This window comes from Hyla sarda, chromosome 6 (genome assembly GCF_029499605.1).
Source record: "Hyla sarda isolate aHylSar1 chromosome 6, aHylSar1.hap1, whole genome shotgun sequence".
NCBI lineage: Eukaryota > Metazoa > Chordata > Amphibia > Anura > Hylidae > Hyla > Hyla sarda.
This window is the reverse complement of record NC_079194.1, coordinates 120296579-120314392: the sequence shown is the minus strand read 5'-3', so window position 1 is coordinate 120314392 and position 17814 is coordinate 120296579. Positions and strand designations below refer to the sequence as shown.

Below are 17814 nucleotides of genomic sequence, written 5' to 3'. Positions count from 1 at the left end.
AACATAGGCCCAGATTTATTTATGTGTATGAGACAAAGATGTGTCTGGTTTGCCCACAACAACCAAAAACTGAGATTGGTTACTATGGGCAAATCAGACACTTTTTGTTTCATAGAAAAACATAGTCTCATACACGAATGGCTAAAAAAAACCTGCATGAGTACACAATAAAAGCTCAAAATGAATAGCTTTTTCCAATAAAAGCAGTAGTGTAGCTATAAGGTGGTGCAGAAGTAGCTGCTGCACCCTGGCTCTGGAACACAAGGGGGTCGAAAAGCCCTTCTACCATATAGGAAGACACCAGCATTATGAATGTCACATGACAGGTGGGGCCTATGTTATAAACTTTGCAGGTGCTTCAAGTTACACCTCTAAATGCATTCATTCTGCTACAATAGACCAAAGTGAGGTCCCCACATGAAGATATATATATATATATATATATATATATATATATATATATGCACTATTTAATCTGTCCATCTGAGGTGTATGGGCAACCCACAAACTGATGCAGGCTAGAAATTTGGATACCATCCACACGTAGTGGTGTAAATCCAGATTAGTGGCCCAGGGGAGTCTGGTCTGTGGCATGGTTGCGGTACAATGCTGAATACTGGCACACTGTGAACTGTATTTACTCCTCCTTTCCCTTTTGAATTATGAGCAAAATTCAAATGCAATCCTCCTTTAATAAGCAAGAATTATAATTGCAAGGGCAGATCAAAGGAAGAGACCTATAATCAAAAATCCTTCAAAGGAACGCTTTATCATCTGTTATTTTAGAACGAAATGTTGCATTAGACAAAATGTAATGGCGTATGCAGGAGATTATACTCCCCCTCTTCGGTCTGCCAGCAATACAGCCAGTGAAGGGTTAATCAGATAATAGTCCCTTATGAATGTTCCTTTTTTTTATTCTGTTGATGGATTATTATCCATCTGCTGCTGGAGTCAGAAGTAGTTTTACATTTATTAGACGGCGGCTGTTCACGAAAACAGACCTGAGATTCCCATCTTCTGCCCATAGACATTCTATTATGTGTCAGACGCCTGATCTTGGAGTTTGCACTTTCCAGGCTCTTAAAGTCCTAAAAGAAACAATTTGGTATTACATTACCCAGAGGTGATTTAGAAGCTTACATGGGCTCCATCGGGGAAATTTATCAAAACCTGTGCAGAGGAAAAGTGGAGCAGTTGCCCATAGCAACCAATCAAATCACTCCCTTTGTTTTCAAAAGGGCCTCTGAAAAATAAAAGAAGAGCTCTGATTGGTTGCTATGGGCAACTGCTCCACTTTTCCTCTGCAGGGGTTTTGATAAATCTCCCCCTATTTTGCGAGGACTGTAGGAAACCAGGAATAAAGGTGATAAAATAAGGTCTTTGCTATGTCCGATTCTGGGAAAGCTAGGTGAGAATTAATATGGCTACTATTATACCTCCTGGCTATCACTCAGCTTTTCCAGATCTCTAAAAGAAGCCTAGATAGATAGTTAGAGAAACTAAAGATTAGAGACTACCCAGACTGAAGGAATATACACCCTAAGGGCTCGTTCACAAGAGCTGATTTATTTGTGGGTTTCCAGCTGCGCGTTTGAAAGGGGGCGGGCTCTATCTTTTTGGCTGCGGAATTTCCACAGCGGAAAATTCGTCGCAGACCCTATTGACTTAAATAGGGATTGTGGTGGATTTTACGGAGCCTAAAATCTGCTGCAAATAAATCAACTTGTGTGAACGAGCCCTTAGGGTAGAGTCACATGTGCAGTATTCTGCTGCGTATTTTGCTGTGTATTTGCTGCTGTGCATTTTCCTACCTATTCAAGTCTATAAGTAGCAAAATCATCTACAGAAAACATGCAGCAAAATACGGCACATTTGACCCTACCCTAAATGTATATTCCACAGGGTATGCCACAAATGTCTGATAGATGCTGGTCCCACCTCTAGGGTCTGCACATGTTTTGAAATTGAGGGCCCCTTAACCCCCTCAGGTCTGTTTGCAGGCACCAGAGGTGGTCAAGAAGCGGAAAATATTTAAACTGACTGTTTTACACAGTTAAAATAAGGCTATGTTCACACCTTGGAATTTCCGTGCGGAATTCTGCACAGAAATTCCGCTGCAGCAGAGTTCCGTTGAATTTAATGGGTTTCAGCTGCACTGTGCACACGTCGGAATTTCCGTGCTAGATGTTTCCGGCGTATAAATTCTAAAATCCGTGTCTACAGAAAGAATGAACCTGTTCATTCCTATTGTGGACTCTACACAGAATGCATAGACATCTATGAGATGGCACATTCCTGTGCGGTCCTAGCCTGTGTGGTCCTGTGCCCGCAGGCTCCAAATAGTCTGCACAGAGATTTTCCATGCGGACATTCCGAAATGTGAACATAGCCTTACACCCATAGAGGTTAATGGGTATTACGCAAACTGTATACAAAAGCTGGCTGTTTTTGGCTTTCAAACTACCTCTGGTGGTCACAAACAGACTGAAGGGCTTCAGGGGGTCCTTGATCATGTGATAGGTGCAGCATCTATAAGACATGTATGGCACATCATGTTCCTGGATTTTATGGACTGCCCAGGAATTTAGGGACTGTTATGTGCCCATGACCCTGGTCAAATTACTTCAGTCTACAGCAATGCACCAAGTGAGGTATCCATCATTACAATACAATAAATACTACAATGACCAAAGACAATACATACCATTAAGGTAGACCATATTGCTACTAAATGGCCCTTGTAGAGAAGAACTACAAATGATAATAACCTATGCAGGACTCCTCTAGATTTATTCCAGAAACTTAACTGTTATAAATGGAAATGCCCCTCTTGCCTGGGTGGTAAAACCCTGCATAATCGGAGGAGGGGGATTTTACAGTGGCTTCCTCTGTTCTAGGTATGCCACTACCCAGAGATAAGGGTACTGCAGCTTTCAGTATGGCTTGGATAAAGATCTAGAAATATAGACTTGTGCATCCATCCACTGTAGAGTTTATCCTTCATTGAAGAAAAATCATTCACTGGCTGCAAAGAATTCAGACAATAAGGAGTTAAAAAAATATGGTCCAGACATGGCTAGACCATATTAATGCTCCTCTTCATGAAAGGAAGTTGGCATGTCTAACTCTGGCACCAACCTGGGATCCCTGGCAGCCCTGCCAAGCTATGTCAGTTTAGTAAATATAGAAAAGGGACAGTGCCAGCAGAAGATCTTCCTTGTTGGATAGCAAACTGTTGGTATCGGTATTAATATCTGGCTCCCTGCAGAGCTTAATACTGCCTGTGCAGTGCGTCTTGGCTGGGAGACAAGCACCATGATGTCAATGCTAATATACCAGGTCCACAGAGTCCTCCTCCATCTGTTAGCCCATCTCTAATGTTCCCACTGTATCATACAGAACTTGGGGCTTGTAACTGGCTACTGAATTTTCCAAAACTTGTCACTTTTATCAGTAGACTCTAGTGCAAAAATGATCACCATCCATACAATGCATGAGCAGCAACCCTACAGGCCCCTCTTCCAAATAAAATGACACCAGTATTATAAATGGCACATAGTAGGTGGGGGCCCTGTTATAGAGTTTGCACTGAAGCCCAAAAGCTTTACTTTACACCTCTACCAATGTGTTATCAAGCTTGGGGTTATTTAGCTTAGAGAAAAGACGTCTTGGAGGGGGGGGGGGGGGTCTGATTACAATGTACAAATATATGAATGAACAGTACAGAGATCTATCTAGTGATCTTTTTATACCTAGGCCGGTAACCATGACAAGGGGGCATCCTTTACGTCTAGAGGAAAGAAGGTTTCACCATCATCACAGACAGAGATTCTTCACTGTAAGAGCAGTGAGACTATGTAACTCTCTGCCACATGATGTTGTGATGTCTGAATCAATAAACAAGTTCAAGGGGGGCCTGGATAGTAATTACATTAGAGGTTACAACATTTATCCAGGGATTTATTTTGATCGCCATATTGGGGTCGAGAAGTAATTTTTCCAATGTCATGGGGCAATTGGCATTAGCCTCAAGGTTTTTTTTTGCCTTCCTCTGGATCAACACAGTAGGGTTTAGGTTGAACTCGATGGACTCTTGTCTTTTTTAAACCTTACATACTATGTTACTATGCCCCTTCATCACTCAGAAGCATAGGGTATAAAACAACATTAAGGCTATTTCTGGTTCCTGCCATCCCACCCTCACTCAACTAGGACAGGAGGCTAACTACTTTCCCATTCCTTGTAGTAGAGAGGATCTCCATGAACTTCACACTTTTATACTAACATGCAAAATGGGACCTCTTTTCTTATGGATCCCACAAGAGCTACACAGGTTGCTTCTATTGGCCTGTTTTCCATATAATAGGATAGACAGCATTTGTCACTGAAGGACACTTTATTCAAATGCCATTGGGAATAACTATAGAAGGTGCAGATATTGCTTTCGAATTCTGGTGTCCAAGAGGCCCCTCTTTCATATAAGATGACATGAGTATTATAAATAGCACATGGTAGTTGGGAGACCTGAGACACTAGTGAAGCCTCTGGACCCTGACCGAGGCTACGGACACCTAGAACAACAGTATGGCATAAGCCTAAAGGCTATCGACAATAGATTGGGACCTTCGGATCCTTACCTATGTTATATGCAAATGCATCCTGAAGCTCCTGGGCCCCAGTGTAACAGGGTCCTAACCCACCATGTACCATTTATAATACTGGTGTCTTCTTATGCAGCAGTGGGGTCTCCCCGCATAAAACAGTTTGAAAGCAACTGCTACTTCTGCGCCCTCTATAGCAAAACCCCAGTGGAAATAACAAGTCTTACATCAATCTTGTAAGGCCTCAGACATTTGCTTTACAGCATCTAAGTACAGGAAAAAAACAAAAGACTTCAATCTTTCAAGACATATGGCTATTATTATAAAGGAGGTAAAGGTCAGATTTACTGGACCTCAGCCTTCCCCTGAGGGCTTATGGGAGTAAATAGTTCAAGAAGTATAAAACCATGATAGATTCTCTTTTATCATAAGCTCTTGTATGGTATAAGCCAATATTCAGCCTATGTATATAGTAGACGCCAGTCACAGGTATCAGGTGCTTAGTACCTCACAGATATGTAGCTTATAGATTTACACAGTGCATGTTCACAAAAGTCGCTTATGCTCACAAAAGAGTTCTAAAAATATTTATCCAAAGTGTAAGACAATAAAAAGAATGTATAGTAATACCAGGGCACGAGGGAGTCACATGAAAGTATCTGAAGCCTTTTATTTTAAGCCGCGCACCCACATTAGGTTTTACTTCTAGGAGTTGAGTCCAGACAGTGGTGATTATAAGAGGAGTGGTCTGTAATCCTCTATGTTATTATAAGAGTCTGGCGCACAATGGTTACAAATGAACCATAGATATAAAAAAATATATGTTCCTAGATCTGCAAAGTTTTCTTGTGACACCCTGCTCTGTTAGACCTCTTCCTAGTGAAACCGTCATACATCTGGCCAATGATTGTTTTACTAGCAAATTTTGGAAACTTTGGAATGGTGGCCATTACTGACTGTAACCCATCTTTCCCAGAAACAGTTACAACAGAGAAGTTTTTGCATACAATGTGGGGAACTATTGTGAGATTTGTGCTCTAAGTGCATTGCATGAGAATGTATAACATCAGAATAACATGGATGCTTTCTTAGAGGAACAGTGCCACTCTTGTCCATAAGCTGTATCTTCTAATAAAGCCTTTATTTAATTTAATAGTGGTAAGCTGTATTACCAACCACAGCCTACAGTGGTGCTGTTTCCGGAAGGGTTTTCTGGAACTTCTATATTGATTAGGGCTGCAACAAACAATTAATTGCACAGCCTTTGGCTGTTCAGGCATGCTGAGAGTTGTAGTTTTACAATAGCTGGAGGCACCCTGGTTGAGAAACACTAACTTAGAATTTAAAGTGAAAGGGTCACCTCCGTACAAGGTACGGAGGTGCAGGCACCATCAGTTAGGACATAATGTGTAAGAGAAGGTCCTTTTTCTTACTTTGCCCACAGTTTGTGACATATTCATGCTGTCTGGTAATGGCCAATGAACAGAGGGGCCGGCCTACTCTCAAAGCGGCACGCCTCCTTCCCGCCCTAACCTACTTCCAGGATGGAGTCCTGTATGTCAATCATGCGGGACCTTCTCTTAGATCGCATTATGCCCTAACTAATGGTGCCTGCACCTCCTTAGCTCGTATGGAGATGAGGGTGGCACTGCACTCCGCACCCCAGCTCGCCTGCTCCCAGCAGGGAATATGAAGTTACTATGCTGTGATTTCATATTCCCAGCCGGGAGCTCTGATTGGTCAATCGGTTCTGACAAATCAGAGCTCCTGGAGGGGAATATCACATTACAGCACTGAGACTTCATATTCCCGCACTGGAAGCCGGCTGGGGAGTGGGCAGAGTGTTACAAATGTCATAATGCCGGTGTTATGACATCGGTTACTCGTTTTTTGCTTAGTGAATCCCGTTATTGATTTTTATTGATAATATTGATTAATTGTTGCAGCCCTAATATTGATGATCCTTAGGTCCATCAAAGGTAGATCATTGGAGGACTAAATACTTGCACCCCTTCTGATCACCTGACTAAAGGGGCTGCAGTGCTTGCTGAAGGCTGTGGCCTCTATGGCTTACCATACACAGCTCTGTACATTACGTAGTGGCTGTTCCAAGTGCTACAGCTCTTCCCATCAATGTGAATTGAACTACTGAATGCTGTGGAAATGCAGCAACTTGTGATAAACCATGTGCACACTACCACCCACGACTGCAACTTGTTAACCCAGCCTTTACGTATTAACCATTTATATTCTTCACCTACTACCTAAAAAACCCTAAACAGTCAATTGTAACCGTTAGATAAAGGTCATTATCATATTAGGGGCCTTTCCCTTCAAGGGTATGATGACTTAATTGTCAAAACGGTCTCCAACTATTCACATGCAGCTTGTTAGCAAAGGGGTTTTCCAATATCCCTGTAACAAATTAAGTCACTTCAAAGCTCCTACTAGACTCTAAGCAACCTTGACAGGAAGGAATTAAATCTCACGTTTATTGCAGACTCTCCCCTGCAAACCTGTAAATGCAATTCTCATCAGAAGCGACATATTTTACTATAATTGTAACCAGTCTGGTGGGAGGAGGGTGAGGGTTGGGCTGATGTTTAAAAAGACAATATGGAGGGGGTACAGTACTTGCGCTGGAGGCCCTAATCAAGATATTGTCAATGCTATATAATACTAGGTCTTCAACGGGTAGTATTATAGTAGTTATATTCCTGTACATAGGGAGCAGTATTATAGTAGTTATATTCCTGTACATAGGGAGCAGGATTATAGTAGTTATATTCTTGTACATAAGAGTCAGTATTATAGTAGTTATATTCTTCTACATAAGAGTCAGTATTATAGTAGTTATATTCTTCTACATAAGAGTCAGTATTATAGTAGTTATATTCTTCTACATAAGAGTCAGTATTATAGTAGTTATATTCTTGTACATAGGGGGCAGTATTATAGTAGTTATATTCTTGTATATAGGAGCAGTATTATAGTAGTTATATTCTTGTACATAGGGGGAAGTATTATAGTAGTTATATTCTTGTACATAGGGGCAGTATTATAGCAGTTATATTCTTGTACATAGAAGTCAGTATTATAGTAGTTATATTTTTCTACATAGAAGTCAGTATTATAGTAGTTATATTCTTGTACACAGGGGACAGTATTATAATAATTATAATCTTGTACATAGGAGCAGTATTATAGTAGTTATATTCTTGTACATGAGCAGAATTAAAGTAGTTATACTTTTGTACATTGGGAGCAGTATTATAGTAGTTAAATTCTTGTACATAGGGGCATTATTATAGTAGGTATATTCTTGTACATAGGGGCAGTATTATAGTAGTTATATTTTTGTACATAGGGGCACTATTATAGTAGTTATATTCTTGTACATAGGGGCAGTATTATAGTAGTTATATTTTTGTACATAGGGCAGTATTATAGTAGATATACTTTTGTACATAGGGAGCAGTATTATAGTAGTTATATTCTTGTACATAGGGGCAGTATTATAGTAGTTATATTCTTGTACATAGGGGCAGCATTATAGTAGTTATATTCTTGTACATAGGGGCAGTATTATAGTAGTTATATTCCTGTACATAGGGGCAGTATTATAGTAGTTATATTCTTGTACATAGGGGCACTATTATAGTAGTTATATTCTTGTACATAGGGGCAGCATTATAGTAGTTATTAAAAAAGGAAATCCAGCAATCTTGAATCAAGTTTAAAATTCTTTACTTTATTAGTGCTCCAAGACATTCAGGATGCATTTCGGTCAGAATTTAATCTTTGTCACAGCTTTACACAACTTACAATACAAAGTATATATAGCAAATGGGTGTGGATTTCACCTCGGACCTACTCTTCATTTACATAATTGCAAACATCTGAAAATTAACCAAAAGGAAAAGGGAAGTACACGCATGCGTGAATAAAGGGAAGAACCTCCGAAACGTTGTGTCCAGACTGAACAGTGGCCTGGTCTGTGTAAACCTCAGTTGCGACATTGCCCTCCATGAACTGTTTACTTATTACAAAAACTAACAAAAAGAAAACCGAGACAACATTTGAAATTGTTTTTAAATAAATGATACTTGTTGTGCTGAAAGTTTGCCATGACAGCATTACCCTATGGATGGAACTGAGGTGTCTGAGTTCAATAGAGCTCTGACCTGGGGAACTATTTAAATGAATATTTAAGTACACACACACACTATATACACACACTATATACAAGTATCATGTTCTTGTACATAAAGTGTACAGTAGAAGTAGAGGAAAACAATTGAGGCTAGATGTAGGATTGCCTTCTACTGTATCTCAGTACAAAGGATTTCTATATACAAGTAAAGCCAGCATTTTCCACCAGCAACTCAGGTTGAGGGGCCTTATGCATAAAAGCTACAAAGCTTATATAAACATATATAAGGTGAGAGGGGAACTAAAAGGGGTGTTGGGGCTTCTGTCGGCCTCTATAGGGGTCACTATATACTGCCAACTTCTTTAGCCCACATCACCTTATTACAACCCCCTTTCACAACCTTTTTCTTTTACTCTACCAGATGTTATTATATGTGGCACTATCCACTATTTTTTTCTTTTACATTTAAAGGGAACCTGTAAGGTCCTCGGGGCCTGACACACTAGCCCCAGGACCCGAAGAACAGGTGAACAGTGTTCCAATAAGATTGCGCAGAGAGCTGAAAAGTAACTTTATTTGCAGCAGCCGTGACTGGTTTTCCACTCGCACCCCCTCCTGCCACTTAAGCTTGATTGACAACCTAATTGCCAAGCTTCTCCCTGCACTCAGGCTGTCAATCATCAGTATCTGGGTTGGAGGGGGCATGGCAAGTGTCATTAGAACCGCTCTCTGCATATTATTGTCCTAGGGGAAGCGTTAGCTTCTTTAACATAGTAGCAGTTTAATACTAGCTGTATTCTTGTCAATAGGGGGCAGTATTGTAGTAGTTACAGTGTCTTCTTGACCACAATAGCAGTATTAGGCTGCGTTCACACAGTGTAAAATTTTTTTTTTTTTTTTACACGGCAGTAATATTGGTATAAAAAGCGGTTGTTTTTTTTCCTTTTAATTTAACAGCCGTAATTCAAAAATTCTAATTTTAATCGAACACATTATTAGATTTTTCAAAATAATGCAGCTTCTTATACCTAACCTGGCATTTTCTGTTTCCATCTAACACTGTGTTAACCCAGCCTTATAGTCAATTTAATTTTGTACATATGAAAAAAAAACTATTTCACCGAAATCTATAATGGTTAATTTTAAACCCTGAGACATGATGAATTTTAGGGCCCATAAATTACACACTATGGATATTCTGCTCAAAATTCATTCAGAGTGGTTTCCTCTTCAGCAGAACCCCATTGACATTTGCGGACATAATTCTGGATGGCGTTGATGTGCTGATGTAATTCACTGAGGAAATGCCTAGCTAAATTTCCATAGTGTGCATGGGCTGTTACTGGTTCATTTCCCGTATACAGAGGCAGTACTAGAGAATTTATATTATTGCACATAGGCATCAATACTATAGTAGTTATATTTCATGGAGAGAAAATGCCTTCCAGAAGATAAAGAATATAATCTGTTCTCCACCTTTAGATATGATAAGCTTCCATTTTAATTGATAACAAGAATCAGATTCCTCACAGTAATGCTGCTCTAGATGCAGCAGGTTGAAAAAAATTATCTTGCCAACAAAATTGCGTGGAAACATCAAATGGCTGGCAGTTCACTTAGCAACATAAACCGGACTCACAATACTAGCAAAATGATTCTACGAACTCCTCATCAGCTCATTCAAAGAATAAATGCTATTGCCAAAAATTAACTCCTTAACTAGGAGTTCCATACTTACCATGGTCATGGGCAAAGACAAAGAAGTCCAAGCCTGATAAGATCTGGGCCAGATCATTGTATCGGCAGCAATGCTCCCCGGCACCATGAACAACAAACACCAGCGCCCTGCAGGTAAGATAAAAATGGGTAAAAAGTTAAATAACTACATTTATAAAAATACATGTATATGCATTGTTCTGAATATCCTATTAAAGAAACAGACGTCCAGTACCATTTACATCAAGCAAGAGGCAATATGGAGTAATTATGGGTCAGTGTTATAGAATCCAAGCGCCATCTTAAAAATGCCTCTTTTGGAAAACTGTCTTTTTTGGGAAACTGTCACTGTAGTTTTTGAGCCAAAGCCAGAAGTGTATTCAAAAGGAATGGAAAATATAAAAGGAAAGACAAACTTTTCCTTTCTGCTGGATCCATTTCCGACTTTGGCTCAAAAACTGCAGTGGCAGTATTCCAAAAAACACCAAAAAACCTGTGTGGAAACCTAGCCTAATAGTAAAAGCATTGTAGGAAATAATGGGCACTAAACAGACCTAACAGTGTGAGCATATAGAGTTCTGGGAGTACAATATGGTCCTTGCATAACATATTTGTAATATGGTGCATAAACTTTAACTTGGTTGAAGACTTCCACCCATAAAAATACCAAGGCAAATCCAATAAGTGAGCACTGTAGAGAAATTAAAGTGTTACATTCATCTGAAAAAATGCAGAAAAAAGATAAATCGAAATTATATATTAGAGCTGCACTGATTAATCTACTTTATCGATAAAACTTGATAAAAGGGAATCGTCCATAATGATTTACGTTATAGAATAATCGGTAGTTAGGGGGTGGGGCCACCATCTTTAGGGGGTGAGACCTAGAAACTTGAAAAACCTAACTATAGTTACTACCGTAGTTTTCCTGCTTCCCCTCCACCTTCAAGTTGCTCTTTCATGCCTCCCCTTCCTCCCTGGTGCCTCCCCGAAGATGCTGCTGACCTGCGTCCTAGCTCCAGCAGTGAGACCACGGCCTTGAGTGCAGTCCGGAGCCAACCCCGTCTCCTGCTCCTCAGTGCCTACAGTCCTGACATCGCGGGAGCCCCCTCAGTCCGGCCAGAAGCTCTGGTCTCCATCCCTGCAGTGACAGCTCTTCCTGGTGCAGGGAGGACACATTAAGGCCTGTGTACTGCTCCTTGTCCTATGCAGTGAGGCTCCAGTTTATAGGTTAACCCCTCAGGTGCTGTCCCCTCTCTCCCCTTAACCATAATCCCAGTTTGCTTTTTTTTTTTTTATCCGATTAATCGATTACAAATCAGCCAACTAATTGTTGATTTTTAAACGATGTAATGTATGGGTAAGACAGGCTGGCCAATTAGACAAGTAAAAAGACAGTAGCAACATTGGGCATTTACTTTAAAGGAAATCTGTCACCAGTGTCACCTGCACTAACCTGTCAGTACCGACAGATAGTGCAGGTGACACTGATGACAAAGGTACTCACCTTGTCCCGTTCTGAGATCTTCGGTAATCTCCCCCGTTAGCATCGCTCCGGGCACCCGTCTTGGGCCACGGGCGGAGCTTACTGATGTCACTGCTGCTGTTCTCTCACAGTGGGACCCAGCAGGGAGCAGTAGTGGTGACATCACTAAGCTCCGCCCATGCCCCAAGACGCTGCTGCTCTCTGCAGGGTCTCGCAGCAGCGGTGACGTCAGTAAGCTCCGCCTGTGCCCCAAAATGGCAGCCGGGACTGGAGCTAAAGGATGAAATTACCAAAGATCCCTGCCACCGAATTGGACAAGGTGAGTACCATTGTCATCAGTGCCACCTGCACTATCCGTCGGTACCGACAGGTTAGTGCAGGTGACACTGGTGGCAGATTTCTTTTAAAGGGGAACTCTGGTGGAAACAAGTGGAAAACAAATGTTTTCAAATCAACTGGTGCCAGAAAGTTAAACAGATTTGTAAATGACTTCTATTTCAAAATCTTAATTCTTCCAATAGTTATCAGCCGCTGTATACTACAGAGAAAATTGTGCAGTTCTTTCCAGTCTGATCTACTGACACCTCTGTCCGTGTCAGGAACTGTCCAGATTAGAAGCAAATCCCCATAGCAAACCTCTCCTGCCTGACAGAGGTGTCAGCAGAGAGCACTGTGGTCAGATTGGAAAGAACTTTACACATATTTCTGTAGTATACAGCAGCTGATAAGTACTGGAAGGGTTAAGATTTTTAAATAGAAGTCATTTACAAATCTGTTTAACTTTCTGGCACCAGTTGATTTGAAAACATTTGTTTTCCACTTGTTTCCACCGGAGTTCCCCTTTAATTTAAATTAAATAAGCTTTCAGGCCCACTTCATTTTCCTCTGGGCCATACACCCCCGTGCCTGGGATACCTGACTCATCACAAGCGCTACCCTCAATATTCCTTGGAGTTATTTTCCTATAAGGCTAGGCTTCCACAAAAGTTTTTTTCTGGTGTTTTTTTTGGAAGACTGTCAAAATGCCACTGCAGTTTTTGAGCCAAAAGTCAAAGTCAAAAGTGGATCCAGTAGGAAAGAGAAGTATAAGGCATTCCTTTATATTCACATTCCTTTTGAATATACATCTGGTTTTGGCTCAAAAACTACAGTGCAGTGGCAAAAATCACCAGAAAAAATAACCTGTGTGGAAACCTAGCCTAATATGTACAAATTTACAGAACAGAGCACATCCCCTTTAACTGCAGTTTTAACTCTTACACTCAAGTTATACAATATGTAAGATTTGTGAATTAAGAATAAAAAAGCGACAGATCCTGTCAGAAAGTGATCTGATCTCTATACAACCTTCAGATGGAGTTGCCTTCTAATAGATCTTATGGACCCTGCCGGACTATAGCCCAGAGAATGGGCCCTTCAAACCTGGGCCAGTACAACTGTGACCATTCAGACCCCAGATCTCAATAAAAAAAAAAAACCTCTAATGCAGATTCATTTACAATATTTACTTTGCATTAATCTGACCCCACAAGAATGATGTAATTTGTAGACTGGGAAATTCCATCCTACGAGAAACAGATGTCTTTTTGATGTCAGAAAAATAAACACAGCTCCAATTTTCCTGAGGAAAAAGAGATGCGTCTCACGTCGTCCCTTCCGTTGTGTAATACTAAATGACAACACCCATTTATAAATAGCAGATGTCCAGCCTTTGACCTTTCGTCACCATAGTTAACATTGCCAGGGTAATAAATGAACATGAAACCATCATTTTTTTCTTTTTTTTTTTGCCAATTCTGAGAAAACTGTATAACAACCAATATGGCAGTCCGTGCAGATTAATAATGTTGTCACCCAGTTTATACTCCTGTTAAGCCAATCTGTCTTGATCAGCAGTGATATACCCCACGACTCGATTCTGCTGAACTGCTAGACCTCAGAGTCTAGTGGCAGCCATATTCATAACCACCCTGCTTCCCAAGAATATATGGCTGAATGAAAAAAAGCACCAATATGCTCAAGAACCAATATACATCCAGATGGTACAACTTCATTCCATATGCTTTGTTAGGTAATATGGAAGTCATTTAATGAGTGATATTAGCCGCAGCAAAGAACTGATAGCATGTCTACAGTCATGGCAGTAAATGTTGGCCCCCCCTGACATTTTTCAAGAAAATGAAGTATTTCTCACAGAAAAGGATTGCAGTAACACATGTTTTGCTATACACATGTTTATTCCCTTTGTGTGTATTGGAACTAAACCAAAAAAGGGAGGAAAAAAAAGCAATTTTGGACATAATGTCACACCAAACTCCAAAAATGGGCTAGACAAAATTATTGGCACTCTTAACTTAATATTTTGTTGCATACCCGTTGGAAAAAAATAACTGAAATCAGTCGCTTCCTATAACCATCAATAAGCTTCTTACACCTCTCAGCCGGAATGTTGGACCACTCTTCTTTTGCAAACTGCTCCAGGCCTCTCTTATTGGAAGGGCGCCTTTTCCCAACAGCAATTTTAAGATCTCTCCACAGGTTTTAAATGAGATTTAGATCTGGACTCATTGCTGGCCACTTCAGAACTCTTGATGTATGTTTGGGGTCATTGCCCTGCTGGAATACCCAAGATCTCGAAAGCAAACTCAGCTTTCTGACACTGGGATGTACAGTGTGACCCAAAATCCATTGGTAATCCTCAGATTTCATGATGCCTTGCACACATTCAAGGCACCCAGAGGCAGCAAAACAACTCCCTCATTCTGTTTTCGGTAAACAGTAGAATGATGTGCTGTACCATAAATCTCTCTCTTGGTCTCAACTGTCAACAGAAGGATTTTGGCTTACTCAAGTTCATTTTGGCAAAATGTAGTCTTTCTTTTTTATGTCTCTGTGTCAGCAGTGGGGTCCTCCTGGGTCTCCTGCCATAGTGTTTCATTTCATTTAAATGTCGCCCTGACACTTATTCTCCCTGATCCTGCAGGACAGCTTGAATATCTTTGGAACTGCTTATCCGCCATCCGGACTATCCTGCGTGGACACCTTTCATAAATTTTTCCTCTTCTATCCACGCCCAGGGAGATTAGCTGGCAACAGTGTCATGTTTAGTTTGCAACAGTGCCATGGGTTGCAAACTTCTTGATAATAATGCGCACTGTGGACAAAGGCAAATCTAGATCTCTGGAGATGGACTTGTAACCTTGAGATTATTGATATTTTTCCACAATTTTGGTTCTCAAGTCCTCAGACAGTTCTCTTCTCCTTTTTCTGTTGTCCATTCTTAGTGTGGCACACGCAGACACACAATGCAAAGACTAAGTGAACTTCTCTCCTTTTTATCTGCTTTCAGGTGTGATTTTTATATTGTCCACACCTGTTACTTGCACCAGGTGAGTTTAAAGGAGCATCACTTGCTTGAAACAATCTTATTTATCCATGATTTTGAAAGGGTGCTATTAATTTTGTCCAGACCATTTTTGGAGTTTGGTGACATTATGTCCAATTTGCTTTTTTTCCTCCCTTTTTTGGTTTAGTTCCAATATACACAAAGGGAATAAACATGTGTATAGCAAAACATATGTTACTGCAATCCCTTTTCTTGAAAAATGTCAGGGGTGCCAACATTTACGGCCATGACTTTATTGACTGAGCCCCCAAAAGCAACTTATCATATAGGGTAAATGATTCTTTGATATATAAAAGAGGAACTTTCTTTCTCAAAGTAAAAAAAATTAAATACAACTGCATTGTGCTACAGTATACAAATTACAATCATAATATAACCCTTTGGGAAAAAAACCTGCATATACACAATGCAATTTCATAGGGATACATTAGTCGCTGTATTGCACTAGTATGTGACAGCTGATTCTTTGTGTTTAGGAATATTTTAGAGAAAATGACAGCCCCATACAAACAGAACGGGAAATGCTAATTCTTTTGCTACCTCTGCATTGGAAAGGAATGCAGAAGCCATTGGAACACAGGTGGTAAATGAACATTGCACAGTGGAGTGTTTAATGCTGCAGCACAATGGCAAGCTCTCTAATCTGACAGCTCCACAATGCAATTTAAACATCTATATTGATTTATCCAGCAGCCGGTGAACTATGACGGAGACACGTGCTATGACTGAATGCCACATAGACTTAACTCTCTAAACACCAGGTTTCCTTGACACCTACTTTTTCAGAATAGCTACATGAAACATAGTGTGAAATATTGTGTAGAAGATGACTTTATTTTGCAATTTACATTATTGTTCCCCAGTAAACACCTTCTACAAAACAACCTTTTAACCCTTTTAATCCATATGTAGAAATAGTTTTATTCCTATAGGGACCCCCTTGAAATATTACAAACATTCTTTATTGATATTGGCATAATATATTAGGGATTCCTCATTCCAAGTGAGGTTTAAACAAATAGGCTTCATTCTTCCCGTAGTGACTGTTCCTTGTCCCCTATAACCTCAGTTTGTGCTCACTTTTCAAGATCCTCAAAACTTTTACGTTCTGCCCTTATAAAGTCTTCCACACAATGCCATCTTTATTCTAAGGCATCACCCACCCAAGAACCTTACTTGTTATTAGCAGATGAGGATCCCCAAATGGGTCCTCCCAAATAGTCGCCTATGTCCCTGTATTGCACATGTGTCAAACTTAAGGTCAGCAAGCCGAATTTCGTCTACTATGTCATTTTATGTGGCCCACAAGGTTTCAATACAGCAGATGAAAAGGATGAAGCCAGTGCTTGACAGAGGCAGCAGCGCCGGCACAGGAAGTGGGTGCCATCCTGTAATCTGAGCACCGGGCGTGCACCTCCACACTGCTATGTTTACCAACCCCCATGCGATGACACAGTTCTGACAGCCCGGCCCAGGCACTCTGACCACCTTTAAAGGTAGAAAGCTTGGTGCCACGGAGGTGGAAAGGGCTGGATATTATCTATTCTGGTCTTAAAGGACATTCTGGTACTTTTCTTACCAAGTGGCACACCATAACATGTCTGGTGGAACCATTTGTACTGCCTTGATGTGTGATGTGGTGTGTCAGGTTAAGAATTAGTTACATTTGCACAGACTTAAAATTACGAACAGCATTTTGAAGGCAACCATATGGCTGGCGTGACCCTCTGAAAATGAGTTTGACATCCTTGATGTATTGGAAGCCCCCTATAAACCACTGTACTTAGATACTTTTTAGCAAAATTTTCATAGACCTCAAGTCCTCAATATCCTTCGGTCTTTCTACACTGCTTGAGCGCTCCAAACTCTGGATCTCAGAAGCCTTTATCATGTGCATCCACACATTGGGGTCTCCTTATTTCCAAAGGAGTGCCCTCATATTGTCTTCTAACAAATTGTATTAGACGCTAAAAGCTTTTTAATCTTTAGTCTCTCTACGCTGAATGCTTACTCCAAGCCCTTGTCCCCAGATCCAACAATCATTTACACCACCCTATGAGGGGTGCTCAAAATCCCAAAGAATCTTGCTTAAATTGCCTTCCGGCACCGTACGGTTATTTGTCTCCTCTTCTGAATCCTTCCTATTTTCAGATGACACTAAAAGGAGAAGAAGGATTTCAATCATGCTATTATGTAACACCAAAGAAGGAAGTGGCTTCTCTGGGCTCCATAAACTAGTAATATTTCTGGTGCCTGGGGAAGGATATACACTCCATTCATTTATACAAACATATCAATTCTAGAAGAGCCACAGGAACCTGCGACATGATGGACAGCTTCAGTATTGAGTCTTTCCACATGAAATCTCACTAAATATCTCCGTCACGTTGCTTCACAGAATTGGCTCAGCCATTTATGCGTGACCTTGAGCGAGCCTGGTGTCCTTGAA

General features: G+C 40.6%; 1 protein-coding gene across 3 annotated transcripts in view; it reads right to left on the bottom strand.

Moving 5' to 3' along the window:
• The window catches only part of MGLL (monoglyceride lipase), a 93753-nt gene that overhangs the window by 27540 nt on the left and 48399 nt on the right, over positions 1–17814 (bottom strand). For all 3 annotated transcript variants that reach the window (XM_056524852.1, XM_056524854.1, XM_056524853.1), the window contains exon 3: positions 10496–10602. In XM_056524852.1, the coding sequence (XP_056380827.1) occupies positions 10496–10602 (107 nt within the window). The remainder of the gene's footprint in view (positions 1–10495; positions 10603–17814) is intronic.